Here is a 15,600-nt window from a genome sequence, read left to right on the forward strand (position 1 = left end):
CGCCTCTCCATGTGTCTCTGTCAGGCACACAGAGAGAACTGTGGGGCTTGTGATTGTCTCCCTTAGGCTGGAATCCTGCAGACTCTTGAGTGGAGATTGTTGTGCTCCTGACTCACTGGGACTCGCAGGAGAAAACCAGGAGAGAGCGGGAAACAGGCCAAGGGAAGGGAGAGGCCGGAGCAGACATGGTTTCAGGTGGGGTCCAGTGGTCCTAACGGGGACTCTGGACATACATCGGACTGCAGTTCAGGATGGGGGCTTTGACCTCAAGGTGGTCAGGGTCTGGCCCTGGGCCACCCTGGCACAGGCTTCAATCCCAGGGGCCCCTGGACGAGGGCCCAGCTGCCCAAGGCAGGCCCTGGGGGCTCCAGGTGTGAGCTGTTAGGGCGGCACCTGCAGCGGGGGTCGTGGCCACCCCCGAGGGTAAGGGGTATCCTATGTGACAATGGGGAGGGTGGGGGGCAGCAGTAAGGCTGCAGGCAGGTTCAGCCCTTGTCGTTTTCCTGCCATGGAGTTCACTCACCCACCTGAAAGCTGCGAGTGTCCTTCCTGTCCACACGCAGCCACACAGGGGCTCAGACTTTCCAAAGCCCAGCTGCGGTGATGGGTGTGCTGCCGCATTACGTGGTGGCTGACTGCATTTCCATGACAGCTGGTGAGGTTGGGCCTCTTTTCATAGGTTTGTTGGCCACTTGGGCACTTTCCCTTGCTGGCAGTCATTCAAGGTTTCTGTCCACTTTTCTGATGGGGTGTTTGCCTCTTCCCTATGGACTTGTGGAGTTCCTTCTACATTCAGGGTGTAAGTGCCCCTCCCTCACCTGCTCCCTCAGGCACTCCTTGAGTAAATCACTCGGCACGAGGACCCCGTGTGCACCTGCAGTATGCTGTTCCGGTTGCCTGCAGAGCCTGCAAGCTCGCCAGCGGCCAGCGGGCATGGGGCTGTTACCAGATGCCATCCACAGCTCACACGCCAGAGAGGCGGGATCCCACATGCGGCTCCTCACTCCTCCCTGCTCGGGGACTGCTGTGCCTTTGTTTTGGGGCTGGGGAATGTCCTCAGCTGGTTCTTCCCCCAATGCCCTGATCCTGGGCTCACATGTGACCGGTCCCTGCAGACCCCACACCTCTGAGAAAGGCTTCAGTGGCATGGGCCTAGGCTGGACCATGACGCACTCAGCAAAGCCCAGCTGTCTCTGTGACCAACGGCCATCTGGGCCGGCCCCTGCTGCCGAGCGGCTGGGACCACAGGCAGAGGAGACCCACCCGGCAGAGGAGACCCACCCAGCCCCGGAGCCCACCTCTCCAATTGCTGGGGCTTAATACAGTCGCCCATGAGGCTGTCGGAGTCCTTCAAGTCTCAGCCCACATAGTGACTTATGGCCACCCACACAGTATCTCCTGGACCCCAGACATGAGTGGTCAGCAGGGATCACACCTGGGGGCTCCAGGTGTGAGCTGTTAGGGCGGCACCTGTAGCAGGCGGGGGTGTAGCCACCCCCGAGGGTAAGGGGCATCCTATGTGACAATGGGGAGGGTGGGGGGCACTAGTAAGGCTGCAGGCAGGTTCAGCCCTTGTAGGCAGCCCAGCACTTTTCCTGCCACAGAGTTCACTTACCCAGCTGAAAGGTGTGAGCGTCCTTCCTGTCCACGCGCAGCCACGTGCTACGATGCAGCAGTAGCAGTGTCCCCACGTGCTGCCAGGCACAAAGCCCTCGGTGTGGGGTGTGCCCTCAGGCAGTTCTGGGCAGGGCTGCCAGGCACAAAGCCCTCGGTGTGGGGTGTGCCCTCAGGCAGTTCGGGGCAGGGCTGCCAGGCACAAAGCCCTCGGTGTGGGGTGTGCCCTCAGGCAGTTCGGGGCAGGGCTGCCAGGCACAAAGCCCTCGGTGTGGGGTGTGCCCTCAGGCAGTTCTGGGCAGGGCTGCCAGGCACAAAGCCCTCGGTGTGGGGTGTGCCCTCAGGCAGTTCTGGGCAGGGCTGCCAGGCACAAAGCCCTCGGTGTGGGGTGTGCCCTCAGGCAGTTCTGGGCAGGGCTGCCAGGCACAAAGCCCTTGGTGTGGGGTGTGCCCTCAGGCAGTTCGGGGCAGGGCTGCCAGGCACAAAGCCCTCGGTGTGGGGTGTGCCCTCAGGCAGTTCGGGGCAGGGCTGCAGGTGGGGCTGGCAGGAGTGACACTTGTCTTATCACAGGTCACTGCCTGGAAGGGGTGGCTGCCATCCTATCACAGGTCATGCTGAGGGCATTGGCATTTACTCCAAGCACCAGGATAACCCTGGGGTTTCCTTGGGCTGTGGCCTGATCTGTTGGTATCTAGAAGAATCCTTTAGGCCACAGAGCGACGAAAGACGCTTGGACTGAGGGCCAGGAGCCACTAAGATCTGGGATGGGGCTTGGAAGAGGCTCTTGGGTTGGGCAGCGGCAGTGGTCAGGCAGTGTGGTTGGAGTCTGGACACGGGGGGAGCCCACAAGAATGCTGACAGGCAGGTGAGGGGCTGGGGGAGAGCAGTGCAGGATGGCACGGAGGTCCAGCCTGAGCAAGTGGGCACGACATAAAGAAGGTGCCACAACCTGCCACAGGGGACCCTGCAGGAGTGCAGACCTGGGTGAGGGTCACCACTGCACCCAACACTGTGTGGGAGCCCAGGGAAGGGGAAACAGATCACACCCAGCACACCTGCGTGGGAGCCTGGGGAGGGGGACAGGTCACACCCAGCACACCTGCGTGGGAGCCTGGGGAGGGGGGACAGGTCACACCCAGCACACCTGCGTGGGAGCGTAGTGGATGTGTTATCCCTAACGTCTAGGCTTTAGGGGAGGCTGGAAGGAGAGATGGGCCAAGAGGCATCAGTTGAGGAAGCTTTGCTGTGGGTGGGCTGGGGTGGGGCAGAAGCTGACCTCGGGGTGTGAGCAGGTGAGCTGGGCCTGTGTAAATGGATGGGGCCCAGCGGAAACGAGACAAGGAGGCTGAGGCAGTTTTTCCATTGTGGATGTCTTTTATTGTGCTTAGGGACCCACACGATGCCGACTAGAGAGAGGTCAACAGACACGGACAACACCTGGGTTGCTACACGGAGCCCCTCCCCAGAAGGCGATGGGGAAGCCGCTCTCTGTGCTGACTGCAGCAGCCAGAAGGCGATGGGGAAGCTGTCCTCTGTGTCCCTCCCCAGAAGGCAATGGGGAAGCCGCTCTCTGTGCTGACTGCAGCGGCCAGAAGGCGATGGGGAAGCCGTCCTCTGTGTCCCTCCCCAGAAGGCAATGGGGAAGCCATCCTCTGTGCTAACTGCAGCTGCCTGGCAGTTCACAGGCTGATGGCTCCCACCGAGCATTACACTCCAGTCCCTGGAGCCCACGTCCACTTGCAGGGGACAGCCATGACTGGCCCTGCACGGCCCCTGCCCTCGGGCAGCACATAGGCAGGCCCACCGACTTGAGGCATGAATTCAAACTATGGCATCCACTTTCCTGTCAGTGGCAGAGGGCAGTGTGCCATGGAAAGCAGCTTTTGGCCAACATCCTTCACTCAGTATTGCTAATTATTCTTGTAAACAAAAACTGCAATATCAGCAAGCAGGCTCGCGGATACTGCATTCTTGAATTTGTTTTGATTTACAGGTAAATATGATTTTAAAAAGCCATTCGCAAACATAAAAACTGTTGTTATTGATGTGGCACGCACCTGAGAGAAATAAAATTCCAGTGGGGTCCCTTCCTGGAGGTCACGGCTCAAGGCCAGGCGGAGTGTGGTCTGCAGGCTGCCTGCATGGGGGCCCTGCATGCGTCCTGGGGTAGTACACGCTCCTGTCAGGCCGTTCCCTACACCGCAAGGACCCACAGGCTGCCTGAGTGGCAGTAGCCTGAGCTGGTTTCAAGGAGTTTTATTTCTCTCTGCTACAAGAACATAAACAGAATTTCCTGGTGAGACATACCAGGACCCCCATCCTCCAATGCCTCTGAACAGACTGCGTGTGCAATGTGTCAACTGAACGCTCAATTTACGGCCTCTGCTGGGAGCCACGCATCGGGAAAGGACTTTGCATGAATTTGTGGTTTCCTCCATTTCACCTTCTGCACAGCTAAACCAAGCGGGACACTTGGCTTTTTAATATGGGCAAAGTAAATGGTCTAGGAAGCTACTGTGAGCACGGGGATTCTCAGCAGGTGCGTCTACAAGGATCGTGATCCCCGCCTGAGAACACAGTGCCCTTGGGGCAGCCTCAGAGCCGGGAGCAGGGAGGGAGGGAGCCTCACACAGACAGCATGAAGTTAGACGTTTTTCTGCCCTGCAGGGACAAGAACGGGGTGGACCTCACTGCACAGATCTACGTCGTTATTACAGCAACACAAGACACGGCGAGGTGCGCTCCCGGCACGGAAAGGTGTAAACAGTCAAAAGAGAGGAGGCTTCTGCTTTGTTGTTTGTGTTTTCAGTAGAGGTTGAGGAGTAGAAGTTGCCCTCCTTTCTCTCGAAACTTAGATTTCCTTGGTTTGTTCGTGTCTCTCCCATTGAGGGATGACTTCCTGGGGTCTTCGTCTCTGCTCCCTCTACACCTTGAGCCAGTGGCGGAGCTGGAAAGAAAACAGGTTTAGTCAGAAACCCTGGGGCGATGCCCCATTTAAGAGCAGCTGAAGGTGGCTAAGAGCAGCTGAAGGCAGTAAGCAGACAGTTTGCAGCCTCCTGGCCATGTGCCCTGGGAGATGGGGAGGCTCACTGGGGGCCTGGACCAACACACCCTTGACAGGTGCCAGGGATCCGATGCCTCACTCAAACTTCTATAAATCAATTATTACTTGATTTTTTAAAAAGCCGTGAGACTGTGGTTGCCGTGGTGGCCATGGTGGCCTCTGGGGCATATTGATCAGCTGCTGAGTCTGAGAGATGCCGGGCACCCTCAGTCCGGGGCTGGTTCCAGATTGTACCCCAGTGACTTGGGTGTGACGTGTTGATGTCACCTCCCCCCCACGTCCCTCCACCTTCCTGGGGGCCTCAGATGCTCCATCTGAGTGACACGCTACCTCTGCAGCTCCATCTTGCTCTCTGCGACCCGCACAGGCGCAAGTGCAGCGTGTACTGACTGCTCAGGGACTGATGAGATAGACAAGAGCAGCTATTTACACTACCAGCAAATGTCATCGCCTGCTATTATGCAGCTGTTAGTTCAGCCTGTTTGTGAGCGTCAAAGCCCCTCGACAGCACTAAATGGCAAGAAGTGTGCTTCATAAACATTTCCAAACAGGGGCATGCGGGGCTTGCTTCTGACAAAACCACGCCGGCCATGGAAAGCCACTGAAGCTACCACTGGCCACACCACAGGCTCCTCCGGCCACTCCACCGAGAGCCTGCAGGGACTTCCTCAGCCAGGGTGGGATCACACTGCAGGCCAGGGGTCTACCGGGGGCCTGGAGCAGCCACAGCTGATGCCGGCACAGGCAGCATCCAGGTGCAGCTCGGGGCTCAGTGAAGGAAGCTGGGGTCAGGGAGCCCGGCCAGGACCCACAGCCACGGGTGGCCCAGCGGCCAGAGCCCTAGAGCAGAGACTCTGGGTGGCAGCCCCACTTCAGGCCAGCGATGAAGAAGCCATGCTTGGGACTTCAGCTGTGAGTCCTGTTCCCCCCAGGGTGAAGCAGTTCTCTGTCCTGCCCACTGACAGAAGCAGAAGGTCCCCTCTGGAGGGAGGTGTGCTTGGGGGCTCCCAGATTCCCACAGATTAAGATCAAGCCATAAATGTAAAATAAAGACTAGAAACAGAAGACAGCAGCCCACTCTAAGTGAGTCCCCAGAAACCAGACCTCAATTTGACCCCAAAGGACCAGATCTGTTGCAACAGATTACAGGATGGCCACATAGGGGACTCTCAGAAAAGTGACACACGCACATCACAGTGATGAGAATTTCACAAGAAACAGCAGAGCACACGCAGCTTCCAGAGATGAAGTAGAAAAGAGAATGGCTGGGCTGCAGACCAGGGGCAGGGCAGTGGAAGGCGGAGTGTCCATGGCTGAGCTGTGGTTTGTTCACGTGACGGACGGTCAGGGACCAGTCACGGTAGGTGAAACGTAGCTATGGACACAGACATTTCTGACCTAGATGGAATAATAGGGACCGAATTTACCCTACTGTCCGAAACAAGCCCCAAATAAACAAAACACGTGCCGATGACCTTCCGAACCATGGACACCAGACCGTAAGGGTCAGTGGTCCCTGAGGGAAGCCAACAAGGAGGCCCCCCTGCCACCCTGCTCACTGCCTCGAGGGAGTTTCTAGATTGCAGCACAGGGAGGGTGCAGCCTGGTGGACTCCCTGAGCTGAGAGGCTGGAAAGGAGAGCGAGGGAAACGGAGGTGGCTGCAGTTTGCAGGCCAGAGCGCCAGAGAGGAGGTGGCCACACAGAGAGAAGACCCGGGACAATGGCCCAGGACCCCTGCTGAGGGTTCAGACGAGCACATCCCGCTGTGAATGAGGAGGCTGGGGAGAGATCCACCGACAGGACCACAGGGAACCACCTCCGATGCCCACACAGGGCTGGGCACGGTGCCTGTTCCCCCAGCCAGGAGAATGTCATGATTCTCGGGGATTTGCATGGGGTGTGCATAAGGTCTTGCTTCAGTAGGGGTTGGTTAGGGCTACACCAAATGCTGAAGCCAAATAATACACTTTTTAGGAAGCTAGAAATATCTAGAGATGCAACAAATGAAATTGTAAGAAGGGCAAGGGAAAGATCAAGCTAGACGCAGATACAGAATGGGTGAGGGGCAGGCAGTTTCCACAGTGTCTAGTTTTCCTGCTGTGGGCTCACAAGGGTCTGTTTGTTACGGTGACAAATTAATAATTTAAAAATGGCCACATGTGGATTAATGATAAGATGCGTTACTCAACTGTGCACCTAAGATTCAAATGAAAACAAAATCTAAGTGAGGTAAGAGACCTGGAGGACCTGGGGCAAAGTGGACACACCAGAGCCTCATAATGGAAAACACAGAAAGGCAGAAGGCAATCTTTCAGTGTGTGGCTGCAAAATTCACAGAATGACAAGATTTGTGAATCCACAGATCTGGCCACAAAACATATCCAGAGAGGAAAAATAAAAAGAAACCAAATTAACGGTGGTGGGTGCCTGCAGTCCCAGCTACTCGGGAGGCTGAGGCAGGAGAATGGCGCGAACCCGGGAGGCGGAGAGCTTGCAGTGAGCCGAGATTGCGCCACTGCACTCCAGCCTGGGCTACAGAGCGAGACTCCGTCTCAAAACAAACAAACAAACAAACAAACAAAAAATAAACCCAGGTCCCGACACTCCGCAGTGAACCCGAGACACCGAAAGCAGAAGAAACTCGGCCAAGTGCAGGGGTGAGGACAGAGCCCACCACAGAGCAGGCTCACAGGCCACACGTCTCAGCACAGCCACGGAACACTGCTGCCTCCAAAACGCAGAGATAGTCCCTGTCAGCCTAGAGCCCTGAGCCCACAACGGTGCTTTCGTGAATGAGAGCAGCATAAAGATGTTCCCACACACCAATAGTGAGGGAGGTTAGCAAGAGACCTCCTCAAAGGAATGTCTGAAGGATGCTTTTTGAAAAGCAAGAAAATGGTCCTAGAAGAAAAGAAGTCTATAACAAAAGTATGGGAACCAACAAACACCAAGCATGCACATTAGTCCAAGGAACATGATGAGTCCGTACAAAATAATAACAGGAACGAGAACAATGACAGTGTCTAATTTGTGGGTTAAAAAGAGAGAAATAGATTTGAACAATCATAGCATGTTCATCAGTAGGAGGAAGATTTAAGTCCTTATAATGGGATGGGGTTAAAATATGGTTTCTCTGTAGAGTTTAAGTGAAATATGTATGGTACAACCTCAAGAGTAGCTATTAAAGGAATAGAATAAGTCCGGGCACAGTGGCTTACAGCTGTAATCCCAGCACTCTGGGAGGCAGAGGTGGGCAGATCACTTGAGATCAGGAGTTTGAGACCAGCCTGGCCAACATGGTCAAACCCTGTCTCTACTAAAAACACAAAAATTATCCAGGTGTGGTGCTGGGCACCTGTAATCCCAGCCACCGGAGAGGCTGAGGCAGGACAATTGCTTGAACCTGGGAGGTGGAGGTTGCAGTGAGCAGAGATCATGCCACTGCACTCCAGCCTGGGTGACAGAACAAGACTCCACCTCAAAAAAAAAAAAAAAAAAAAAAAAGAATAAAGTATGTAAGTTCTAAGCAAGTAGAGAGAAATAAACGGAATAATAAAAATGAGTGAACCAAGAAAAATCAATCTATAAAAAGACAATAAAGGAGAAAAACACTAAAAATGGGACAAATGGAATAGAAAGATAGTAGAATCAAGTTCAAATATATCAATAATCACAACAAATGTAAATGGATTAACCTGTCCAACTGTCAGCGTAAAAAATTCTAGGTGTATGCTGGGTTTGCAAAAGACACTTAAATCTTAAGGTTACTGCAAAGTTGAAAGTTAACAGATTGCAAAAGATATTTCAGGCAAACTCAAAAGACACCTTGGTGCAACTATGTTTGTCCCAGACAAGTCAGACTTTAAGACCAAAAGCATCATTAGGGAGTGAAGATGGGTTCATGTCACCAGGAAGAGATGATCATTCTGGACATGGATCAACCTCAGAAAATAGCCTCAGACTACAGAGAGCAAAACCTGATAGAACTGAGGGGAACAGCAAACAAATATACTATCGAGGAAGAATATGCCACAGGCATCTCTCAATTATTCATGGTCAAGCACCCCTAAAGTTGACAAAGTGTAGACAATGTGGGTAACACGATATATAAGCCTACTCAAATGGACAGAAGCAGAACTGTGTATTGACAATTAGAGAATAGCACATTCGTCTAAAAGATGTGCAACGTTTATCAAAGTTGATCAGGTACAAGGCCCTAAAGAAGTCTCAATACATTTTAAATAATAGGTATCATATGTGTTTGAGAACAATGAAATTAATTTGGAAATTAAAAACAAAAAGATGAGTAAAACATCCCCATATATTTGGCAATTTAAAAACAGACTTTTAAGCAAGTTATGAGTTGACGAAGTCACAATGGAAATTAAAATATACTTAGAACTAAAAGATAAAGAAAAATACTATGAAAAAAATGTGGAATGCAGCACATGGAGTATTTTGAGGGAAATTCATAGCCTTGAGTGCTTACATTAGAAAAGAACAAAGGATGCAAATTAATAACCTAAAGTCCAAATTAAAAAGTTAGCAAAACTACAACAGAGTAGATCCAAGAAAAAGAGAGGAAGAAATGATAAATACAGGAGCTGAGATTAATGTGACAGGAAGCACAGCAAGAATCTCACACGAAGTCAAAGTTGGATATTTGAGAAGACTAGCAAGATCCTGTACAAAGTGTAGGACCACCAGGTATAGGACTCTCAGAGGAGAGAGGCTCTGGTGGAGCAGGACCGGAGGCCCAATGGGGAGGGGCTGGCATCCTCTGGACGGATAGGATGGGAGGCCTGGACGCTCCTCCTGTGTTTGGAGCAGGCAAGTCACTGGGAGGACAGAGGAAAGGGTGCCAACGGAGGGAGGCAGAGCCCACACCAGAACCTGACTTGCAGGTAGGAGGAACAAGCTGTGCAGCTGTGTGCTCAGAGGCGGCTTCTCCCCACTGCCTCCCGGCCTGTTCCCTGCTCAGCGTCTTGTTCTGCCTGACGTCACCACCCACCTCCCAGGCACACAGAGCCCTTCCCTCTGCCTGCATCCTTGCTCCTGCCCCATGTGCAGGTCCATGCTGGGCTCCTCAGGCATGAGCTCATGAGACCCCTGCTGGGAGGACTGTTTACGAGAACCAGCCACAGAGAGGTGGCCAGAGGGAAGAGGCAGGTCCGAGGTGGGGCCGTGGTGCCCTCCACACTAGGGCCTTCTCTCCCTTTTGCTGTGCATTGGACTCTGCTGTCGGCATTAGGCTGACATTAGTGTCTGGAATCAGGTCGGGGCTGAGGCCACTCTGGGGTGGAGGAGGACAGTGCCACAGGCCCAGGGCACAGCCCAGGCTCCTCTCCTGCTGGCCAGCTCTGTGATCTTGGGCACATTCCAGGGCCTCTCTGGGTCTCAGGGACCCTGGTGTAGACAGAGTGCTGGGCTGCCTCTTAAGGTTGTGGGAGTAAAAACACGTCAAGTGTTTACTGTGTGCCCCCGGGAATGCACCTGCTCCACGGCATGTCATGAACATGTTCGCACACAGCTGGATGGCTCCCAGGGTGCAGGAAACACCTGGCGTGACCATCCTCTCACTCGAAGCCAGCCCCAGGCTCCCAGGCCTCTCCCAGCCCCTCCAGGGCTCCCTGTGGCTTCCCATGGCCAGGCCCAGGCCTCCCCTCCTGGCACTGTCCCTTGTGCCCCCGTGAGGTGGGGGGGGGGTGGTCCCTTGCTGGTCCTTAACCTGGCTCAGCTGGCCCCACAGGGCACTGCTCCCGTGGTCTGGGACATGCCCAGGTCTTTGCAGGGACCATGCTTTCCTCAGGCGTCTGTGCAGCTGCACCTCCCAGGGCCCCTGCGTCATGCGCCCCCCGTCCCGGGCACACGTTTTCACTGTCACCTGCCGCCGCTGGCTGCCTGTCCTCATAGAGCACATGCTGGCTGAGTAAATGAGCACCATCTACACCAGCCCTGTCTACACCAGCCTCAGAGCCCTCTGGGGGCTAAGAACACTGAGCTTGGGATCATTCTGAATTCCCCCGAGAGAGGCCCAGCAGGGACCTCGACCTCACCGTGAACTGGCGCACCTCCCCTCTGTCCACCAGCTCACGGTCCTTCTCGGGCGCAATGGCGTAGGCCAGTTTCTGAAAGAGAAAGAGAGTGCAGGGGTCAGTGCAGACCAGTACCCACTGCCAGCACCCACCACTGACTCACACTGCCAGGACCCTCACCTACCAGCACCCTCACCACCAGCTCTCCTCACCTGCCAATGCCCACCCGCTGGCGTCCATATCACCAGCGCCCACCACTGACTTACACTGCCAGTGCCCATGCCGACCAGACAGCCAGTCAGGCCCGAAGCCAACATCCTGACGGTCCCCTTAAAGTCTAGCGCAGAGCAGAACGTCAGCATTTGAGCACTCGCTTGAAAATAAAACGTGGTCTTGGAGATGGCTCTTGAGTCTAAGCTACCACGTGTGCTGGGCTCTGAGTAAGAAAGTGCCCACACCCAGGTGGGCTGCCTCGGGGCCACCTGCAGCTGACATCTTCCAGGAGCACTTGCTTTTTGTCACCTGCAGCTCCTGGGAGAGTGAACGCTGAACGTGCCTTCCTTCCGCTGCCTGCTGCGGCAGCTCCTGGGGCCTGGACGGCACCAAGTCCTCCCAGAGCAGGCAGCATCTTCAGGAGCTCACCCTCTCCGGCCCGGATGCCTGTATCTGGATCTCTGAGGCCAGGTGACCTCTTGCAGGGACCCTTGTGTGTGGCCCCACCCCACGTCATCACCACAATTCCACTCGTACCTGGCTCAGCTGCTGAGGTTTTACTTGGCTTACGTTCAGAGTTTGGCCGTGCAAGGGGTAAGGGCACTGGCTGTTCAGGTCCGCCAGGTTGTAGGCATCCTCCAGCTCTGCGCTGACCTGGGCCCCGCCTCCCAAGTCCATCCAGCCTCCCAGAGGAGCTGTCTCCCTGCAGAGACTGCCCGGCTGCCTGCTCTTCCCCTGTGCTGGGTCCTGGCAGGTCAGCCCATGGGGGTCTGAGAGGGACTGTCCACAGCAGGGTGCCATCAGCTTTCCTGGGGCCATGGCAGCCCCAGAGCTCCTCCCACTCCACAGAAGCCCCCAGCCACACACTGTGCTTTGCCTGCACTGGGCCCTGGCCTGGCCAGGCTGCTGGAGAGACTGGCTCAGTGCCAGCCTGACAGCATCTGCCACATGTCTGAGCCCAGGGGACACCGAGTGGCCCTAAGGTGGAATCCTTGAACACAGCTGGTGCTGCTCTGGGGTTTTGCTGCCCAGGGCCAAGCGACTTCTTTCTGAGAAAGGCTGGGATTTGAGGAAGCAGCTTCCGGGAGTTCCCAGTGGTGGGATCTCAGGTGAGGGCGACCCTCTTCCAAGGAGGGAGTGTCCTTGTCTCTTCCTGGAACCACAGAGCCAGGGTGTTAAACGGGGCCCTGTGACTGGTCCACCTGCCTTTCTTCTACACAAAGGCGGCAAAACCAAGCAGAGGAAAGGAGATGCATGTCAGTGACTCCGCGAAGCTTCCTCCACTGCCTGGGGCTCCGGCTGCCCCTGTTCAGCCAAAGTTGGGCTCGGCCCTGGGGGGACCTAGATCACCCCTGGTTCTACCGCCCTCAGATGGCTTCTGTGTCCACCACACCACATGCCATAGTGTGTAGGTGTGCATGCACTCAGTACACACAAACACTTGGACACGAATGTGAGCACAGACCCAGGCCCACACACACGTGCACACGGAGACAGCACATACACAGAGATACAGTGGATGTACACACAGGCACATGCACACACAGACACATGCACACATAGACACACACAGACATGTGGACATAAAGACACACACATGAATACACATATGGACGCACACCCATGGGCCCGGGCGTGCAGGTGGACACACACACACGCACACACACACACAGTGTTGTGGTGGCCACCTCCAGTCTCCTCTTCTTAGTCACAGATGACCCAGGCAGGTGAGGACTGGGGCCATGGACACCCACGGAGCCTTTCTGGTGGCCTCACACTCGGGTGAAGGCGCCCCGTCCAAATACCCACCTCTCGAAAGGACCCACGCAGGCTGCAGAACTTGTAGGCCGCATAGATGGGCACCATGGCCATGGAGGATGTGGCGATGACCCAGCCCAGCGCGTTGGCCCAGTCGGGGAAGATGTAGGCTCCGTAGTGGGGGGGTCTGAAGGTCACGATGCTGACCACGACCACGAACTGAAACCAGCAGATACGGAGGTCAGGCAGCTCTCAGCAGGCGGTGCCAGGACAAAGCAGGGAGGGGGCAGGCACTTCATGGCAGAGCGTCTCTCAGCCCCCACAGCTGTGCACGTGCAGACCCCGGCCAGGCCTGCAGACATGGCAGCTGGGCATCCCGGGCAAGCCGTGTCCTCCTGAAGCATGATCTAGCCTGTCCTGTCCTATCCTGTTCTCTCCCCTCCCCTCCCCTCCCATCCCATCCTGTTCCATCACCTCTCCTCCCCTCCCCTCCCATCCTGTTCTGTCTCCTCCCCTCCCCTCCCCTCCCATCCTGTTCTGTCCCCTCCCCTCCCCTCCCATCCCATCCTGTTCCATCCCCTCTCCTCCCTTCCCCTCCCATCCTGTTCTCTCCCCTCCCCTCCCCTCCCCTCCCATCCCATCCTGTTCCATCACCTCTCCTCCCCTCCCCTCCCATCCTGTTCTGTCTCCTCCCCTCCCCTCCCCTCCCATCCTGTTCTGTCCCCTCCCCTCCCCTCCCATCCCATCCTGTTCCATCCCCTCTCCTCCCTTCCCCTCCCATCCTGTTCTCTCCCCTCCCCTCCCCTCCCATCCCATCCTGTTCCATCACCTCTCCTCCCCTCCCCTCCCATCCTGTTCTGTCTCCTCCCCTCCCCTCCCCTCCCATCCTGTTCTGTCCCCTCCCCTCCCCTCCCCTCCCATCCCATCCTGTTCCATCCCCTCTCCTCCCTTCCCCTCCCATCCTGTTCTCTCCCCTCCCCTCCCCTCCCATCCCATCCTGTTCCATCACCTCTCCTCCCCTCCCCTCCCATCCTGTTCTGTCTCCTCCCCTCCCCTCCCCTCCCATCCTGTTCTGTCCCCTCCCCTCCCCTCCCCTCCCATCCCATCCTGTTCCATCCCCTCTCCTCCCTTCCCCTCCCATCCTGTTCTCTCCCCTCCCCTCCCCTCCCCTCCCATCCCATCCTGTTCCATCACCTCTCCTCCCCTCCCCTCCCATCCTGTTCTGTCTCCTCCCCTCCCCTCCCCTCCCATCCTGTTCTGTCCCCTCCCCTCCCCTCCCCTCCCATCCCATCCTGTTCCATCCCCTCTCCTCCCTTCCCCTCCCATCCTGTTCTCTCCCCTCCCCTCCCCTCCCATCCCATCCTGTTCCATCCCCTCTCCACCCCTCCCCTCCCATCCCATCCCATCATGTTCTATTCCATCCCATCCTGTTCTATTACATCACATCCGGCTCTATCCCATCCCATCTCATCCCATCCCATCCCTTCCTGCTGTATCCCACCTTGTTCTATTCCTTGCTTGAAATCACAACAAAAACAAAACTGACCACCACCCAGTACACTGAATCTATGATCATCCATGGCCTGCAGACACAACTGTGACCCATGCGGGACCACCCTAGGGCCATCTGAGCTCCGTATCTCTACTCATTCTAGAAGCAAATCTGATAAAGTCACAGACCTGTCTCAGAACCACCACCACAAAGGTAACAGAGGGTGGGGTGGATGCCACTTGGAGGGGAAGCTTCCCACTCTCCAGAGGCTTCTCCTGAGGCAGCTCATGCATTTGTTCATCCACTCCACAAACATGCACCACCAGCTAAAAAGGTCCTCCATGTGCCCACATATGCACCTCACACCTGAGTGTGTTCTGTGCACCCACATGTGTACTGCACGCCTACATATGTGTTCTGTGTACCTGGGTCCTTCCCAAGGACACAAGGGAAGCTCTGATAGATATGGTTTATGATGTAGCTTAAAATGCAATTTTTTCCCAATTGTCCACTTTTCCTCAATTTCAGAAAAGTTAAAACATCCAAGCCTTCCACCTGAAAAGCATGTTGGACGCGTGTCTCATGCCAGTCTCAGCATCTTCTTCACGCGCTACTTCGGGCCACTTGTAGGTTTGGAGCCGGCTGCCGGAGGACTGGGATGGGGGCTGGGGTTGTGTCTGTCACGTGACCAGAGCCAGGGTGAGCAGCACTTTGGCGAGCAAAGCCAGTGGCCTGCAGCATCTGGGATCAGGGGCGGCTGCCTTGGCTGCACAGAGAGCCCTGAGCATGCTTTAAAGAGCCACGCGTGCGTCCCTGGACATGTCGGGCTTGCCTATCTGACATGGAGGTATTGCTGTAATGTGCTTTCTGGTATTGTTCAACTTCTTGCTAGATACCACCTTTCTTAGAAAGAACTATGCCTCCCCAGGCCACAGTCTGCCCATGTAAGTTGCCTTTGCTCCGGCATAATTTCCCTTTAGCAGTGCCGTGGCGTCACCTGCCACAGAGTCATCTGAACAAGTCTGGGGCGTGTACACCCCTTACGACCAGAGGTTAGCACACGCCAGAGGGCAGGGGACTATGCCGCAGCCTGAAGAAACAGATGATAACACAGACGTTATTTTTCTGCTGAAATCAGAACTTCATAGGAATTGCGCTGTCATATTAAATACAAAATGACATAGAGCAATGAAATTGTCATGTTTCTCTCAACTTGGCAAAATGAAGTCCTGTTTCGTATAGTTTGTAGTTTTATCTAGAAGTCTACGAAGTGTGTTTCTGTATGAAGTTCGAAGATTTAGTCTAAGATCAGTAGAACATTTTATCTCCTAAGATCGAGGTCAGCGCTCTGGGTGTTAAGAGGAGACACCCCCTCAAGGGGAGCCGACGTCCTCATGCAAAACAGCTCAGTTTCAACTAATGG

The 15,600-nt window shown here is 55.3% G+C and overlaps 1 protein-coding gene across 2 annotated transcripts in view; it reads right to left on the bottom strand.

Moving 5' to 3' along the window:
* Window positions 1-2,964: 2,964 nt before the first annotated feature.
* The window catches only part of SLC6A3 (solute carrier family 6 member 3), a 52,848-nt gene continuing 40,212 nt past the window's right edge, over window positions 2,965-15,600 (bottom strand). For both annotated transcript variants that reach the window (XM_063604164.1, XM_063604165.1), the window contains 3 exons: window positions 12,737-12,904; window positions 10,736-10,807; window positions 2,965-4,561 (listed from right to left, as the gene is read on the bottom strand). In XM_063604164.1, coding sequence (XP_063460234.1) covers window positions 4,538-4,561; window positions 10,736-10,807; window positions 12,737-12,904 — 264 coding nt within the window. In that variant the 3' untranslated portion in view covers window positions 2,965-4,537. The remainder of the gene's footprint in view (window positions 4,562-10,735; window positions 10,808-12,736; window positions 12,905-15,600) is intronic.

This window comes from Pan paniscus, chromosome 4 (assembly GCF_029289425.2).
Source record: "Pan paniscus chromosome 4, NHGRI_mPanPan1-v2.0_pri, whole genome shotgun sequence".
In the NCBI taxonomy this organism is placed as follows: domain Eukaryota; kingdom Metazoa; phylum Chordata; class Mammalia; order Primates; family Hominidae; genus Pan; species Pan paniscus.